At 42.4% G+C, this 19272-nt stretch overlaps 1 protein-coding gene across 1 annotated transcript in view; it reads left to right on the forward strand.

The window, feature by feature from the left end:
• Window positions 1-19272, forward strand: part of LOC146811709 (putative DBH-like monooxygenase protein 2) — a 439263-nt gene that overhangs the window by 304941 nt on the left and 115050 nt on the right. The window contains exon 8 of the mRNA XM_085618698.1: window positions 18631-18719. Coding sequence (XP_085474824.1) covers window positions 18631-18719 — 89 coding nt within the window. The remainder of the gene's footprint in view (window positions 1-18630; window positions 18720-19272) is intronic.

The raw sequence follows: 19272 nt of genomic DNA on the forward strand, positions 1-19272 counted from the left end.
TTTCAAAATAGGTGGGGCGCTCTGCTCCGCTCCTACCCTGAAAGTCTCGGGGTGATTAGTCAAGCGGGGGCCGAGAAAAAAGGGGGGTCCCAAAACGCGTTTTCCCCATGCATTTTTCCATAGGGACCTTTAGTCCAAGGTACAGCCCGAACGGCTGAACAGAATTACTTGAAATTTGGCAGAGAGGTAGTCCTCAGGTTAGGGATGTGCCTTTTGAATATCTGGAGTCAATCTGTTCAGTAGTTCCTGAGAAAATGTCAGTTAAAAGTACATATATATCTATAGGCACGGTGACATGCGCGAGCGCAATTCTGATTGGTTGTTAGATGTCAATAAACATTCGAATCGGTCGAAATCAGGAAGTGTCGTCCGCCATTTTGTCTCTCGCAGTCTGAGGCAGTGAAAAACAAAGGTGGAGAACGTGAAAAGGGGGCAGGGTGGACAGTTCCTGACGACCTAGCCTGTGTCAGGGGGTCACTGAAGGACCCCCAAGTGTGAAAAAAACATTTTTCTCTTTTAAGAAAAAGAGCGGGGTGCGCGCACTGTGCGTGCACAACACGCACAACGCATCGTGGGAGCTCGGTGCGCGAAGCGGCCTGAGTGCCCACAGCACACGCACGGTGTGTGAAGCGCACCGTGCGCGCACGGTGAAAAACCTGGAAAAAAATATATATTAATAAATACATAACTTAGCATTTAAAAAACCGTACAAATTCACTTAAAAAAACCATAGGTTTCACACACGTTATAGTTAGGAATTAGCATTTAAAAAACCTTGCAAATTCACTTAAAAAACCATAGTTTTCACACATGTTATAGTTAGCTGGACATTTCCCTCGTAAAAAAACAATGAAATTCCCCCGTTATAGTTAGTGCAGGCAACTATAACTCACGCGACCGCAATCCTCTGCTGATGACGTCAGATATTACATCACTGTATTTAGACACCAATTTACCCATGTCTTCTTCCATTAATCTTTAGCTATACATATATTACAAATATTTATTTTTCAGAAAGACACATATGTAATCAGTGATGTAATATCTGACGTCATCAGCAGAGGATTGCGGTAGCGTAAGTTATAGTTGCCTGCACTAACTATAACGGGGGAATTTCATTGTTTTTTTACGAGGGAAATGTCCAGCTAACTATAACATGTGTGAAACCTATGGTTTTTTAAGTGAATATATATATATATATATATATATATATATATATATATATATATATATATATATATGTATATAGTTTTGATGCCTGTGTTGCTGTACTGTCCCAACACACAGGTACGAACCACTTAAAATCTTCGAGATGTTTACAAAAACCGCTTCAAAACACAGGGGTGGCTTCTTAGTCGTAGTTTATTCAGCCATTGTAGTAAAAAACAGACAAGTGTCCGCCCTGGTATGTATGTATGTATGTATGTATGTATATATATATATATATATATTATCTACTGGCGGTCGCCAGTAGATAGTTATAGTTAGGACCGTGTTTCCATAGGAAATCTGCAACATTCTATTTGGAATAACTTTGGCGCCGGTTGACGAATCCTCGCGAAATTTTCAAAACTAATGGGGCGCTCCGCTCAGCTCCTACCCTGAAAGTCTCGGGGTGATTCGTCAAGCGGGGGCTGAGAAAAAAAGGGGGTCCCAAAACGTGTTTTCCCCATGCATTTTCCCATAGGACCTTTAGTCGAAGGTACAGCCCGAACGGCTGAACAGAATTAGTTGAAATTTGGCAAAGAGGTAGTCCTCGGTCAGGCATGTGCCTTTTGCATATATGGTGTCAATCTGTTCAGTAGTTCCTGAGAAAATTGCAGTTAAAAGTACATAAATATCTATATGCGTGCACGGTGCTCGCACCGTGCGCGCACCAAATGTCCGCGAGCGTAATTCTGATTGATGGTTAGATGTCAGTCAACATTCGAATCGGTCGAAATCAGGAAGTGTCAGACGCCATTTTGTGTGTGACAGTGAAAAAGAAAGGTGGAGAACGTGAAAAGGGGGCAGGGTAGAGAGTTCCTGACCCCCTAGCCTTTGTCAGGGGGTCCCTGAAGGACCCCGAAGTTTATAGAAGATATTAACTATGCTGTTCAACTTTATCCACATTCAAAATAAAAGAGCTGAGCCATTCCATATTAAAGGATACAGTCAATCTATAACTATAAATAACTATAACTATATACATAGGTAGTTTATTGTAAAATAAATATAGCAGCGCTGAATATTGAACTTTAAAGAAAGAAAAGCATCTGGTAAGACAACGGGCCCCACTGAAGGGGAAGAATTGTGCACTACAACACCCAGCATGCTAAAGTAATTTTACTCACCTGAGAGTACTCACCTGAGAGTGCATGAAAAAAACGTAAATACGTGTTGAGTGCGCCTGTGCCTGCCAGCTTTCCCTATGATTAAGAAGCAGAAGCTTCGAAACGCGTCAGGATGCAAAGTTGAATTGTTTGAAATGCCAGCACCGGTTTTGCCAAATAAAATTCAGTTGAATATTCTTCTGTGGAGTGGCGTCTTCGCATCAGGGCATCTTGGGATATATATATATATATATATATATATATATATATATATATATATATATATATATATATATATATTCAGTGAAAAAACCATAGGTTTCACACATGTTATAGTTAGCTGGACATTTTACTGATAAAAAACCAATGAAATTCCCCCGTTATAGTTAGTGCAGGCAACTATAACTCACGCGACCGCAATCCTCTGCTGATGCTAATACTGTATTTAGATAATTATTTGCACATATCTTCTTCCATTAAATTTTAGCTATACATATATTACAAATATTTTTTTTTCATAAAGACACATATGTCATCAGCAGAGGATTGCGGTCGCGTGAGTTATAGTTGCCTGCACTAACTATAACGGGGGAATTTCATTGGTTTTTTATCAGTAAAATGTCCAGCTAACTATAACATGTGTGAAACCTATGGTTTTTTCACTGAATTTGCAAGGTTTTTTAAATGCTAATTCCTAACTATAACGTGTGTGAAACCTATGGTTTTTTCAGTGAATTTGTACGTTTTTTTAAATGCTAAGTTACTTTACGCCATTCGTGGCGTGCGCGCCCACTTAACGCAGTTCGTTCCGTGCGCGCACGGTGTGCTTCGCGCACCGTGCGCGCACAGTGAGCACGCGGTGCGCTTCGCGCACCGCGCGCCCACTTTACGCAGTTAGTGCCGTGGATGGGCCATGTACGCATAATGCGCTTCGCGCACCGTGCGCACATGGAGGACATATTATGCGCTTCGTTGTGACAGGTAAGCTTTTAGATTTTCGAATGTTTATTATGCCACGCACTAATGGTGCCCTGCGGGCACCATTTGCACACGGGGTGGGGAGAGTGTGGATAATTTTTTTTTTTATATTTTTTTTTACCGTACGCGTACGGTAAGCGTAATCGGCGATTTTTCATAAAAAAATAAAAAAATATTTTTGGCCTTGGGGGGACTTTGGGGACTAATGCTACAAGGCTAGATGGATAGGAGCTGTCTAAACAGTCCCTTTCCATGTTTTTTCCCTTTGTTTTTCCTCCCCCCCTCAGAGTGCGAGAGAGAAAATGGCGGCCGCCGCTTCCTGGTTTCGAACGATTCGAATGTTTACTAAGATCTAACAGCCAATCAGAATCGCGCTCGCGCACGGCATCGTACGCGTACGGTAAGCTTACCGTAAGCGCACGGTAAGCGCACCGTAAGCTGGCTCAGATATATATATTGATTTAAATGCTATTTTCTCAGGAACTACTGAACAGATTTACACCAGACCTACAAAAGGCACTTCCTTGACCTGAGGACTACCTCTCTGCCAAATTTCAAGTAACTCTGTTCAGCCGTTCGGGCTGTAGCTGTGTCTAAAGGTCCTATGGAAAAATGCATGGGAAAAACGCGTTTTGGGACCCCCCTTTTATCTCAGCCCCCGCTTGACGAATCCCCCCGAGACTTTCAGGGTAGGAGCGGAGCGTAGCGCCCCACCTATTTTGAAAATTTCGCGAGGATTCGTCGACCGGCGCCAACGTTATTCCAAATAGAATGTTGCGGATTTCCTATGGAAACAGGGTCCTAACTATAACTATCTACTGGCGACCGCCAGTAGATAATATATATATATATATATATATATATATATATATATATATATATATATATATATATATATATATATATATATATATATATATATATTACCTACTGGCGGTCGCCAGTAGGTAGTTATAGTTAGGACCACGTTTCCATAGGAAATCCGCAACATTCTATTTTGAATAACTTTGGCGCCGGTGGACGAATCCTCGCGAATTTTTCAAAATAGGTGGGGCGCTACGCTCCGCTCCTTCCTTGAAAGTCTCGGGGGGATTCGTCAAGCGGGGGCTGAGATAAAAGGGGGGTCCCAAAACGCGTTTTTCCCATGCATTTTTCCATAGGACCTTTAGACAGGGCTATAGCCCAGACGGATGAACAGAATTACTTGAAATTTGGCAGAGAGGTAGTCCCTAGGTCAAGGAAGTGCCTTTTGTAGGTTTGGTGTAAATCTGTTCAGTAGAATCTGAGAAAATAGCCTTTTAATCAATATATATATCTGTGGCAGCTTACCGTGCGCTTACGGTGCGCTTACCGTACGCGTACGGTGGCGTGCGCGAGCGCGATTCTGATTGGCCCTTAGATCTTAGTAAACATTCGAATCGGTCGAAACCAGGAAGCGGCGGCCGCCATTTCATGTTTTTCACTCAGAAAAAAAAGAGTGATATCTTGAAAAGGGGGCAAGGTGGAGAGTTACAGAGTCAAAGAAGGACAGAAAAGTTCAAAGAAAACATTTATTATTTTTTTTTAAAAAATCGCGGGGTACGCGTACGGTAAGCTTACGGTAAGCTTACCGTACGCGTACGGTAGAAAAAAAACATAAAAAGAGAAATAAAATTCAGATTTAAGTGTTTAGATATTAGGGGGCTCTAAAAAGAGCCGTTGTGTTTATGAAGTGATTTTTTAGTGGTACCTACAAGTAAGTACCGATGCAGAGTCTAAGGTTCAAGAGGAAGACTCTGTTCCCTTCATCATTGAAGTGTACACCATCTCCTCTATAAATGTCTTGCATGTCGTAACGCAAGTTGTTGTGGTAAATGGAACCCATCCCATAGTCACGGAGGAAAGCAGAAACAGATTTGTTGACGTGCTTTCTTGCTTTGTCAATCTGCGGACAGAAATGATTGGACCAGTTCCATTTTTGCCTTTGGCATATGTTAGAAAACACAAAGGCAGTTTAAGGGAAAAGTGAAAACCGTTGTGCAAAGGTCTCCTTCATAAGCATTTCCAGAACTACCCCAGTCAAAGTGCCTAGGTCATTGCCACCACAGTGCACTATTATGAGGTCAGGGTGTTGGATTTGCATGAAGGATTTCACCAATGGCATCAATTGGTGCCACTTTAACCCTCTCTGACCAATCCATTTAATGTCTACATTTGGCAAAGCAAGGTCTCTCACCATACCTGTTTTCTCTGCATACTTTTCACTCCAGAAGACATAGCTGTGCCCTACAATCCACACTGTGAACATCTTCCAAGGAGATCTGGATGCACTCAGGAGGTGTAATTCAGTAGAATGGGAAAATGAAATGAAAGACAGTTTGGAAATGGAGGCATACATATTTTTTTCATAAAAAAAAGAACTGATTGGCTGTTTCATACCATTCTAGAATAAAAACTAGGCTGCATGTGTAAATTAATAGAAGCATGTTTTGTATTGGTACAGAAACATGTGTTACCAAAGAACAGTACTTTGGATTTGCTGTTAGGTTTGAAAAGTCAAGCACTCTTGCTCTGTGGAATTGAAACATTGTTTGGCGAACTTCTGACCTAACTCCACACAGCAGTGTTCCATGAGCTGTTGCTATGGTAGCAGGCAGAAGTCAAGTTGGGGGAAGGGTACTAGGCAGAAGTCAAGTTGGGGGAAGGGTACTTTTGGAAAAGGGTTGGTTTTCAACCATTAGAAAGAGAATAGGAGAGAGGTGTAAAGAAAAGAGATCCTGGCTCTGATAATCTGCTGTTTGAGTGCCACATTTCTTTCACAGCTAACTAATTTTAAAGGTGAGTTTAGAGTTTGAGAGGGGATGTATATGGTAAATTAAGAAATGAATAATAGAAATGGAATTCCTTTTGTTGAAGTTGTGTTTATCATTTTCTGTTTTGGGAGAAATTTAAATGTGAGGAACATGTAAAATAATATGGACTATGTTTTCACGATAAATTAAGGTGTACTGGTATAAAAAAAGAATAGTTTAAGGGTTTGAGGTTGGACTCAGTAATGCAAATACATTCAGCATCACTAAGGCTGGTTGCCCTTGCTGGAATGTAGGCAGTCACCCAGGTTACACATGGTGGTGGTCTGAAAAAGCAGTTTGGACATGTGCAATTAAAAAAATCTGAAAAGTGGATTCATAATGTGTCAGTCTGTAAAAGTGATTATCACTTGTCAAAAAAAAGAGCAGTAAGTGTGCTTTCAAATTGGCAAAGAAATTTCGTTTTGTGACTAATGTGAAAATATGACTGTGTGCATATAGGAATTACAGGCAGAGATTTATTGTGTATTGCTCTGGTGATTTCATTGTTGCATTAGTAGTAAAAAGGGGGAGTCATTTTTTGGTGCAGAAGCAGACTCTTAGCACACACCCAGCTGCTTACCATGTGGAATCATGCACAGTATTTACAAGCGAGTGGGGTTTGAGGTTTCAGTCTGTAATGCAAATACATTCAGCATCACTAAGGCTGGTTGCCCTTGCTGGTATGTAGGCAGTCACCCAGGATACACATGGTGGTGGTCTGAAAAAGCAGTTTGGACATGTGCTTTTTTTTTTAGAATCTGAAAAGTGGATTCATAATGTGTCAGTCTGTAAAAGTGATTGTCACTTGACAAAAAAAAGAGCAGTAAGTGTGCTTTCAAATTGGGAAAGAAATTTCCTTTTGTGAGTAATGTGAAAACATGACTCTGTGTGCATATAGGAATTACAGGCAGAGATTTATTGTGTACTACTCTGGTGATTTCATAGTTGCATTAGTAGGAAAAAGGGGGAGCCATTTTTTGGTGCAGAAGCAGACTCTTAGCACACACCCAGCTGCTTACCATGTAGAATCATGCACAGTATTTACAAGCAAGTGGGGTTTGAGGTTTCAGTCTGTAATGCAAATACATTCAGCATCACTAAGGCTGGTTGCCCTTGCTGGTATGTAGGCAGTCACCCATGATACACATGGTGGTGGTCTGAAAAAGCAGTTTGGACATGTGGTTTTTTAAGAATCTGAAAAGTGGATTCATAATGTGTCAGTCTGTAAAAGTGATTATCACTTGCCAAAAAAATGAGCAGTAAGTGTGCTTTCAAATTGGCAAAGAAATTTTGTTTTGTGACTAATGTGAAAACATGACTCTGTGTGCAAAGAGGAATTATAGGCAGAGATTTATTGCGTATTGCTCTGGTGATTTCACAGTTGCATTAGATGGAAAGGGGGAGCCGTTTTTTGGTGCAGAAGCAGACTCTTAGCACACACCCAGCTGCTTACCATGTGGAATCATGCACAGTATTTACAAGCGAGTGGGGTTTGAGGTTTCAGTCAGTAATGCAAATACATTCAGCATCACTAAGGCTGGTTGCCCTTGCTGGTATGTAGGCAGTCACCCAGGATACACATGGTGGTGGTCTGAAAAAGCAGTTTGGACATGTGCTTTTTTAAGAATCTGAAAAGTGGATTAATAATGTGTCAGTCTGTAAAAGTGATTGTCACTTGACAAAAAAAAGAGCAGTAATTGTGCTTTCAAATTGGGAAAGAAATTTCGTTTTGTGAGTAATGTGAAAACATGACTCTGTGTGCATATAGGAATTACAGGCAGAGATTTATTGTGTACTACTCTGGTGATTTCATAGTTGCATTAGTAGGAAAAAGGGGGAGCCATTTTTTGGTGCAGAAGCAGACTCTTAGCACACACCCAGCTGCTTACCATGTTGAATCATGCACAGTATTTACAAGCGAGTGGGGTTTGAGGTTTCAGTCAGTAATGCAAATACATTCAGCATCACTAAGGCTGGTTGCCCTTGCTGGAATGTAGGCAGTCACCCAGGTTACACATGGTGGTGGTCTGAAAAAGCAGTTTGGACATGTGCAATTAAAAAAATCTGAAAAGTGGATTCATAATGTGTCAGTCTGTAAAAGTGATTATCACTTGTCAAAAAAAAGAGCAGTAAGTGTGCTTTCAAATTGGCAAAGAAATTTCGTTTTGTGACTAATGTGAAAATATGACTCTGTGTGCATATAGGAATTACAGGCAGAGATTTATTGTGTACTGCTCTGGTGATTTCATAGTTGCATTAGTAGTAAAAAGGGGGAGTCATTTTTTGGTGCAGAAGCAGACTCTTAGCACACACCCAGCTGCTTTCCATGTGGAATCATGCACAGTATTTACAAGCGAGTGGGGTTTGAGGTTTCAGTCAGTAATGCAAATACATTCAGCATCACTAAGGCTGGTTGCCCTTGCTGGTATGTAGGCAGTCACCCAGGATACACATGGTGGTGGTCTGAAAAAGCAGTTTGGACATGTGCTTTTTTAAGAATCTGAAAAGTGGATTAATAATGTGTCAGTCTGTAAAAGTGATTGTCACTTGACAAAAAAAAGAGCAGTAATTGTGCTTTCAAATTGGGAAAGAAATTTCGTTTTGTGAGTAATGTGAAAACATGACTCTGTGTGCATATAGGAATTACAGGCAGAGATTTATTGTGTACTACTCTGGTGATTTCATAGTTGCATTAGTAGGAAAAAGGGGGAGCCATTTTTTGGTGCAGAAGCAGACTCTTAGCACACACCCAGCTGCTTACCATGTAGAATCATGCACAGTATTTACAAGCAAGTGGGGTTTGAGGTTTCAGTCTGTAATGCAAATACATTCAGCATCACTAAGGCTGGTTGCCCTTGCTGGTATGTAGGCAGTCACCCATGATACACATGGTGGTGGTCTGAAAAAGCAGTTTGGACATGTGGTTTTTTAAGAATCTGAAAAGTGGATTCATAATGTGTCAGTCTGTAAAAGTGATTATCACTTGCCAAAAAAATGAGCAGTAAGTGTGCTTTCAAATTGGCAAAGAAATTTTGTTTTGTGACTAATGTGAAAACATGACTCTGTGTGCAAAGAGGAATTATAGGCAGAGATTTATTGCGTATTGCTCTGGTGATTTCACAGTTGCATTAGATGGAAAGGGGGAGCCGTTTTTTGGTGCAGAAGCAGACTCTTAGCACACACCCAGCTGCTTACCATGTGGAATCATGCACAGTATTTACAAGCGAGTGGGGTTTGAGGTTTCAGCTAGTAATGCAAATACATTCAGCATCACTAAGGCTGGTTGCCCTTGCTGGAATGTAGGCAGCCACCCAGGTTACACATGGTGGTGGTCTGAAAAAGCAGTTTGGACATGTGCTGTTTTCAGAATCTGAAAAGTGGATTCATAATGTATTTTTCTTTTCCAGAGGGGGAGAAAAAGGTGAATGCTCAATTGGTCACTTCCATACTTTGTGGTCTGGTCCACTTTATCTCTAAAAGATTTTAAAAAATTAGTTATTAATTTCTCAAGGATCTTGAGATGTGGTAATTGATTTTTAGTGTTTTAAAAAAAAAAAAAAAAAATACGCTTACCGTACGCGTACGGTAAAAAAAAATTAAAAAAAAGTTTCAAAGAAAAAATAAAAAAAAGTTGAGAGGTAAGGTTGGCTCTTATAAGAGCCGTTGGGTTCATACAGGGATGGAGGAAAGAAAGAATGGGAGTATTATGAGCGTCTACAAACATGCTGGTCTATCTTATTGTTAATAAGGGGAAGACTGATCTCCCCAAAAACAATAAGACCACCACATCTTGTACACCTCATTTCAACCCTCCCAAATCGAGGGTTGATGTCCACAGGAAAAGAAGAAGGTGATGCTCCCACATCAGAGGAAGGGCTCAGCTGAGCTGCCGATGATGTACTCGGCTGAGCATCTGAGGCTGGGCTCTGGTGACTTACTGAAGGGTTTTCTTCAGCATGTCGAGCAAAGGTCCTTGGGTGTCTGTCCTGGAGGTGTCTCTTCATAGAGTGATTTCCAAAGGAGTATTTCCTCCTTGGATTTCCTCTTGATAAAACACGACCACAAAGTTTGCAAGTGACCAATGGAGCATTCACCTTTTTCTCCCCCTCTGGAAAAGTGAAATACTCCCATACAAAAGAAGTCTTTTGTTTCCTCCTTCTCTGGATCATGGTGGTGCTGCTGGCCTCACTCTCAGAAGAGGTCTGCTGTTCTGCCATTGTATCCCAATGTCAATCCAGCTCCTGCTCCTAGAGAATCACAAGCAGAAATGAGGGGAATGGGTGTGGTGTGGGAAGAATCTGGAACTGAAAGTAGTTTCAACCAATGAAAAGTGTTCTTTCAAGCAGTAATGAGGGGAATGGGTGTGGTGTGGGAAGTTTCTGGAAGTGAAAGTAATTTCAACCAATAAAAAGTGTTCTTTGTAAGTCACATGACCTGCCGTGCGCGCACGTGACGCTTACGGTGCGCTTACGCAGCGCGTATGTCACACTCGGGCATGCGCATTACACGCCCCTGCGTAACCGCGACGTTGCTTCCGGGTGTACGCGTACGTCACGCACGTATTGCGTATCGCGCATGCGCATTACACGCCCCTGCGTACCCGCGACGTTGCTTCCGGGTGTACGCGTACGTCACTCACGTACGCGCACCGTACTTATGACGTACGAAGCGCGTACCGTCAGCTTACCGTACGCGCACGGAAAAAAATGCATAAATTAAAAAAAAAAAAAATTTCCATAATGCAGGATATAGTACATATATTATTTTATACAAAGGGTTACAAAAATGACAAAAAAAAATTTGCATTTAAAAAACCGTACAAATTCACTGAAAAAAACATGGGTATCACACACGTTATAGTTAGAAATTAGCATTTTAAAAACCTTGCAAATTCACTGAAAAACCATGGGTTTCACACATGTTATAGTTAGGGATTAGCATTTAAAAAACCTTGCAAATTCACTGAAAAAACCATAGGTTTCACACACGTTATAGTTAGGAATTAGCATTTAAAAAACCTTAGAAATTCAATGAAAAAACCAAAGGTTTCACACATGTTATAGTTAGCTGGACATTTCACTCGTAAAAAAACAATGAAATTTCCCCGTTATAGTTAGTTCAGCTAACTATAACTCGCGCGCCCGCAATGCACTACTGATGACGTCACATATTACATCACTCATGACATGGTCACTGACATCACTCATGACATCACTGATGACATCTCAAATGACATCACTGATGACATCACTGATGACATCATCCTTGTGAAATAGTAGCAGACCTCTTCTTCCCCTAATATAACCTTTAATACACACATTTAAAAAAATGAAACTAAAATGTTCGAAATAATGAACATATCAATATCAGTTACAACAACCTATTCAGTAATTCTAAGAACCACATACACATCCACTCATTCACCAACAGTCCTATACAGTCACTCATACATGTAGTCACTCATCATATGTATTCATACACCTGTACATCCTGTTACACAACGCCACTCATCCATAGAGTTACTCACACACAAAGTCACTCATGCTAATAAAGAATCAAATATCCATTTACTTGCATATACAGTTATACACACACCACCACACCTACTTCTACAGAAACTTACACATACTTAGTCTTTTAAACAGTCACTTATAGAAACACATACTTATTCATACAGGAACTCTTTCAATCTCTTACTCTCACATATACTCAGTTATATACACCAAAAGACACATATAACAGTTAAAAACATATGTAGTTACTCATGGAGACACTATTGAGACAGTCTTTCACTCACTAACACACCTTTACACATACTCATCCACCCATATAGTCATGCACACATGCTGTCTTCAACACATACAGTGAGTCACTCATTCATGCACCTATGCACTACGTAATACCCCCCACCGAACCATGCAGACACTCAGACTGATACTCAAAAAACCAACTAATAACCTATATTGACTCCCATGTAGCTACTCACCAACCCATGCAGCCACTTATACACAAAGTGAGAGACTGATACAGATATTTACATATTTAAACATTACTCACTAAGCCATGTATTCACTATGATACATTTTAACAATCAGTTACACAATACATTTTTCAAAAAAAATCATCCATTTAGACACTTATATACCCATTTAATCTTCCATCGAGCTTGAGATATACTTATATAAAACCTATTTAATTTTCAGAAAAACACACATTCACTGGATGATGTCATCAGTGATGTCATCAGTGATGTCATTTGAGATGTCATCAGTGATGTCATGAGTGATGTCAGTGACCATGTCATGAGTGATGTAATATGTGACGTCATCAGTAGTGCATTGCGGGCGCGCGAGTTATAGTTAGCTGAACTAACTATAACGGGGAAATTTCATTGGTTTTTTACGAGTGAAATGTCCAGCTAACTATAACATGTGTGAAACCTTTGGTTTTTTCATTGAATTTCTAAGGTTTTTTAAATGCTAATTCCTAACTATAACGTGTGTGAAACCTATGGTTTTTTCAGTGAATATATATATATATATATATATATATATATATATATATATATATATATATCCAACTCCAAACTGCCCCTTCAGTTTAGAACGCACTCGGACACGAACTGTCATAAATCCTTTATTGGCAAACTCACGTTCCGTATACAGATGTCCTGCAGCTTCACAGTCAATTACGCCTGACGCGTTTCAAAGCCTGTAGCTCCTTTCTCAAAGGCTTGACGTCCGTGTGCAAAATGGGACACACCTGTCTATCTACGATACCACGCCCTCCATAGGCAAAGGATTCTGTTTCACGTAGTATGTCCCAATAATATTTCCCTGGATGGGTTGCCTGAATGGGTGCACTCGTTTCTGCTGCTGACTCAATTCAAAGCCCACAGATGGACCTCCGCATACGGATGTGAGATAAATCCAAAGTCCATGTCCCATGAGAGAGGCAGGGTTGTATACCGAGCCCCATGGCCCCCAATACTGGTGGGGTGGTGCGTTCTTCGCGGCAAGGGCTGCCGCGTCGTACATCCAACTCCAAACTGCCCCTTCAGTTTAGAACGCACTCGGACACAAACTGTCATAAATCCTTTATTGGCAAACTCACGTTCCGTATACAGATGTCCTGCAGCTTCACAGTCAATTACGCCTGACGCGTTTCAAAGCCTGTAGCTCCTTTCTCAAAGGCTTGACGTCCGTGTGCAAAATGGGACACACCTGTCTATCTACGATACCACGCCCTCCATAGGCAAAGGATTCTGGTTCACGTAGTATGTCCCAATAATATTTCCCTGGATGGGTTCCCTGAATGGGTGCACTCGTTTCTACTGCTGACTCAATTCAAAGCCCACAGATGGGCCTCCGCATACGGATGTGAGATAAATCCAAAGTCCATGTCCCATGAGAGAGGCAGGGTTGTATACCGAGCCCCATGGCCCCCAATGCAGGTGGGGTGGTGCGTTCTTCGTGGCAAGGGCTGCCGCGTCGTACATCCAACTCCAAACTGCCCCTTCAGTTTAGAACACACTTGGACACAAACTGTCATAAATCCTTTATTGGCAAACTCACGTTCCGTATACAGATGTCCTGCAGCTTCACAGTCAATTACGGCTGACACGTTTCAAAGCCTGTAGCTCCTTTCTCAAAGGCATGACGTCCGTGTGCAAAATGGGACACACCTGTCTATCTACGATACCACGCCCTCCATAGGCAAAGGATTCTGGTTCACGTAGTATGTCCCAATAATATTTCCCTGGATGGGTTCCCTAAATGGGTGCACTCGTTTCTGCTGCTGACCCAATTCAAAGCCCACAGATGGGCCTCCGCATACGGATGTGAGATAAATCCAAAGTCCATGTCCCATGAGAGAGGCAGGGTTGTATACCGAGCCCCATGGCCCCCATTACTGGTGGGGTGGTGCGTTCTTCGCGGCAAGGGCTTCCGCGTCGTACATCCAACTCCAAACTGCCCCTTCAGTTTAGAACGCACTCGGACACAAACTGTCATAAATCCTTTATTGGCAAACTCACGTTCCGTATACAGATGTCCTGCAGCTTCACAGTCAATTACGCCTGACGCGTTTCAAAGCCTGTAGCTCCTTTCTCCAAGGCTTGACGTCCGTGTGCAAAATGGGACACACCTGTCTATCTACGATACCACGCCCTCCATAGGCAAAGGATTCTGGTTCACGTAGTATGTCCCAATAATATTTCCCTGGATGGGTTGCCTGAATGGGTGCACTCGTTTCTGCTGCTGACACAATTCAAAGCCCACAGATGGACCTCCGCATACGGATGTGAGATAAATCCAAAGTCCATGTCCCATGAGAGAGGCAGGGTTGTATACCGAGCCCCATGGCCCCCAATACTGGTGGGGTGGTGCGTTCTTCGCGGCAAGGGCTGCCGCGTCGTACATCCAACTCCAAACTGCCCCTTCAGTTTAGAACGCACTCGGACACAAACTGTCATAAATCCTTTATTGGCAAACTCACGTTCCGTATACAGATGTCCTGCAGCTTCACAGTCAATTACGCCTGACGCGTTTCAAAGCCTGTAGCTCCTTTCTCAAAGGCTTGACGTCCGTGTGCAAAATGGGACACACCTGTCTATCTACGATACCACGCCCTCCATAGGCAAAGGATTCTGGTTCACGTAGTATGTCCCAATAATATTTCCCTGGATGGGTTCCCTGAATGGGTGCACTCGTTTCTACTGCTGACTCAATTCAAAGCCCACAGATGGGCCTCCGCATACGGATGTGAGATAAATCCAAAGTCCATGTCCCATGAGAGAGGCAGGGTTGTATACCGAGCCCCATGGCCCCCAATGCAGGTGGGGTGGTGCGTTCTTCGTGGCAAGGGCTGCCGCGTCGTACATCCAACTCCAAACTGCCCCTTCAGTTTAGAACACACTTGGACACAAACTGTCATAAATCCTTTATTGGCAAACTCACGTTCCGTATACAGATGTCCTGCAGCTTCACAGTCAATTACGGCTGACACGTTTCAAAGCCTGTAGCTCCTTTCTCAAAGGCATGACGTCCATGTGCAAAATGGGACACACCTGTCTATCTACGATACCACGCCCTCCATAGGCAAAGGATTCTGGTTCACGTAGTATGTCCCAATAATATTTCCCTGGATGGGTTCCCTGAATGGGTGCACTCGTTTCTGCTGCTGACCCAATTCAAAGCCCACAGATGGGCCTCCGCATACGGATGTGAGATAAATCCAAAGTCCATGTCCCATGAGAGAGGCAGGGTTGTATACCGAGCCCCATGGCCCCCAATACTGGTGGGGTGGTGCGTTCTTCGCGGCAAGGGCTTCCGCGTCGTACATCCAACTCCAAACTGCCCCTTCAGTTTAGAACGCACTCGGACACAAACTGTCATAAATCCTTTATTGGCAAACTCACGTTCCGTATACAGATGTCCTGCAGCTTCACAGTCAATTACGCCTGACGCGTTTCAAAGCCTGTAGCTCCTTTCTCAAAGGCTTGACGTCCGTGTGCAAAATGGGACACACCTGTCTATCTACGATACCACGCCCTCCATAGGCAAAGGATTCTGGTTCACGTAGTATGTCCCAATAATATTTCCATGGATGGGTTCCCTGAATGGGTGCACTCGTTTCTGCTGCTGACTCAATTCAAAGCCCACAGATGGGCCTCCGCATACGGATGTGAGATAAATCCAAAGTCCATGTATATATATATAAAATCTTTTTTTAGGGTTTAAGGGGGGTACTCATGGCCAGATCCAATTTGCTCTACAGAGCTACCTTCCGTTAAGCACAGCAAGGATATAACATAGGAGGGACCAACCCCGATCTGGTCCCATTTGCCCCTCGGAGAAGCTGGAGAATGAAACCGGCCACCCAATAGGGCTCAGTCCCATTTCCAGTCGAGGGGAGATGCTGGGGTCCAGGTGGAATGGCACTACCATCTTCACAGTCACACCCACCATCTTGTCTCGCAGAACAGGCAGTATGGCGGCCACAGCCATGGCTTGTTTTAGGTCCATGTGGTTGACCTGTCGGTGGCAGGGTGCATAACTGTAACTGCTGGTAACTCATTGCCAACTCTGCCAGGCTATTGTGGGTGAGGAGAATCAGGACACTGTAGGATACAGAAGGGTGGGAGCACTAGATCAGAGCATACAGTGTTGTATGCCACACCCCCTGCAGTTTGAACCTTTGTGTGGGAAATATGGGTTTTTAACAAAGAAATCCCCATCCAAAGATAACTTTGAAACAGTGGAGCAAGCTGATGTTACACTATTTTTGCAGTGAATTCATTTACCAACAAAGCAAATAGATTTTCCCTCATACTTCACCCCACTTTGTTTATCTGGAAAGTGGAGAACACAATTCTTCTCCCATTTCTCATATTTTTAAACAGCTAAATAATGTAACATTTGTTTACTTCATTTACTGTCCTGGTGCAAGACTTTAATTTGGATCAAATACCATTTGCTTTTTTCCTATTACCCAAGCATCTAAAATGGTGCAAATTGACCTGCTCTCTTATTTTGCATGATTCCAAAATGTCTGTTATGTGTCCCATTGTGTTGCAGCATGCTCTATGAGCTAGACCTGTGCATACAATGCACATTAACCACAGACTCACACAACATTGCACAATCCATATTTCAGGCTCATGGGTCATTAACAGTGGCAGTATGATTTTCCTTTTCTTCCATTTAAATTTTCTCTCTACTCTTATTTTAAATATTATTCAAATGTTTTCACTTATTTCATAGTAGTTGGCATGAAAGATGATGGGCTCTATTTAGACTTGGAAGATTTTATACCATCCACCATATTACAAGAGCATTAAAGCCTAAGGCACATAGACTATGATATACAATTAATATGGTGCACAGGATATCTGCCACTTTTGTGATGAGTTTATCATCCACCAAACTCTGACTAGGGTCTATGTTAACAATGTAAAAATCCATGCTTAATATTTCCCTATAAGTGACATAGAAAAGGCTTTGATGGAGTAGCTGGGGTCAAGCTCCTGAAGGGATGTCACGGTTTTTCTTCTTTTGGTCTCCATCTCTACCACGTGGGATAAATGGGCTGTGGCACTCAATGAGCGGTGTTTTTAAAGTGTGAATGTTGATGCATGCACCGTGAGCGGCTGATAGGTGTCTTCTTACCTCTGGGTAAGAAGAGAAGTTACTAAAAGTGAAGAGTGTTTCACTGGCATTTCACTGGAATTGAATTCCCAGGTTGGAGGGGCTCTTGCCCAGGGCTTGGCAGGGCCAGTTATTCAGGGACACAAAGGAGGAGTGAGAGGGGGAAGGGGTAAAACTGAATTTGATTTGCTGTATTGTGAAAACATAGGGGTTGATTTAAAGTTAGGGGATGGAGTACAGGCCTTCAGAGTGGTGCAGGACATTACCTTTGCCACCCTGGCGGTCTACCATCGACGAAATTTAGAGATGATCACCGGACCGGCAGTCAACTCTGTCATTGGAAGGATCCACCATCACAGCACAGTGCTTCCCTTCAAGGTACAAAATGTTTGGGGATGGTCACCTTTGATTTTGGCAGCCGTCCACCAAATTTTTAACATGTTTTGTTTTACAATAAAAACTACCAATAGGGAAGTTTTTTGAAAAACACAAAACAAATGATCTCCTCACCCTAGAAGTTTTCTCCCAGAGCAGGAGGACCATTATTTTTTCTGCCATTCACCGCCAAGTTTTTATTGGCGTGATGGACAGAAAGAAACAGGATGTCACCCCGTACTCCCTAAATATGGTGGATAGTGCAGTACCCTTCCTCCTTTAGACAGATGGAGTAGGGGGCGTAGAGGGAAGCTTTATGTTGATGAATCCAACAGGTGCCCCGTTGACAGAAAGCCTATGATTTGCCTGTTTCTAATGAGGTGGATGAACAGAGAGCTTGGCGAGCATGGTACTCAACTGCGTTTTCCAAAGAGTACTCTGTCCACTGAACTCTAAATTGGCCCCATAGTGTAAACACATACTGATGATGCAAAACATAAAAAGGATAAAGAATGGAAAGGAAAAACATTGGTAATGTAAAGTATTATCTCCAAGCCCTGGCACTGAAGTTCAAATCTGTTTAGGAAGATTTTCACACCTGATCAGGTAAAATGTAGTCACATACAGGGCAAGGGAGTCAATAACTATAGTGGGTGAGTGGTCAAACCCATTGACCTATGATGTATGCCCTAGTGGCTGGAAGCAAAAATGTGAATGAAATTTGAACATGACAATGATTGTAGAGGGCTGACCGAAAGCCATTCATGTATGTACATATGTATGTTTTATTTATTTATTTATTTCTTATTTGTGGGCTTGCATAACAGCTAAAACTGTATCTAGACCATACCTAAAAAAAAGGTTTCAGCCAAAATATGAGTGCAATACACGTTTTCTCAATGTATACTGCGCAGGGAACTGATTGCCAATGTTTGGGTAATAAGGCCTCGCCACATCACCTCCTCCTCTCTTTCTTTATATCTGCAGAAGAGCCCCGACCTGACGGAGATAAAGGTCTTTGCTGTGATGCTCCACACACACCTGGCGGGTCGAGCTGTGCAAGTCGCCCACTTCAGGTGTGTAAATGTTAGCCTGGCAAATGTGGAAAACTAAGAGACTATGCAGCCAAGGGGCAAGTGGCCAGTCTATACAGACGCAGAGGTGCTTTCTTTCCATACTCATGACATCTAAATAAACCTTATTGTAAGAAAATTGGTTAATAGGAAGATTGTGAATCCTACTGTAAGGAAATGCTTCTTTTGTATGGCCACCCTCAACGTTTTGAACAGATGCTTCCGCTTTTTTGACTCTGATATTGCACTGATGCCTGCTATCCTGACCTCTGTGCCAGTGCCCTGACCCTTAAAACATGTATGTTTGATTGGCTCATACCCAATTGGCACAAGCTAACTTACTACCAAGTCCTAGTATATAGTACCAGGGGTACCCAGGGCATGTAAGTTAGAATGTCCCCTCAGGGACTGCAGCTGTGTTGGACTTGGCCCTTCTGGCAGGTTCACCCCTAAACTTTTTCTGAGAATATTAGCTTTTTCCCTATGGAGGACTAGTGGTTTTAGCCCTCTAGGCGCGTTCACACTGTGTCCCAGTGGAAAGCGCGTGCGCTCTGTG

Source organism: Triturus cristatus, chromosome 7 (genome assembly GCF_964204655.1).
Source record: "Triturus cristatus chromosome 7, aTriCri1.1, whole genome shotgun sequence".
Taxonomy (NCBI): Eukaryota; Metazoa; Chordata; class Amphibia; order Caudata; family Salamandridae; genus Triturus; species Triturus cristatus.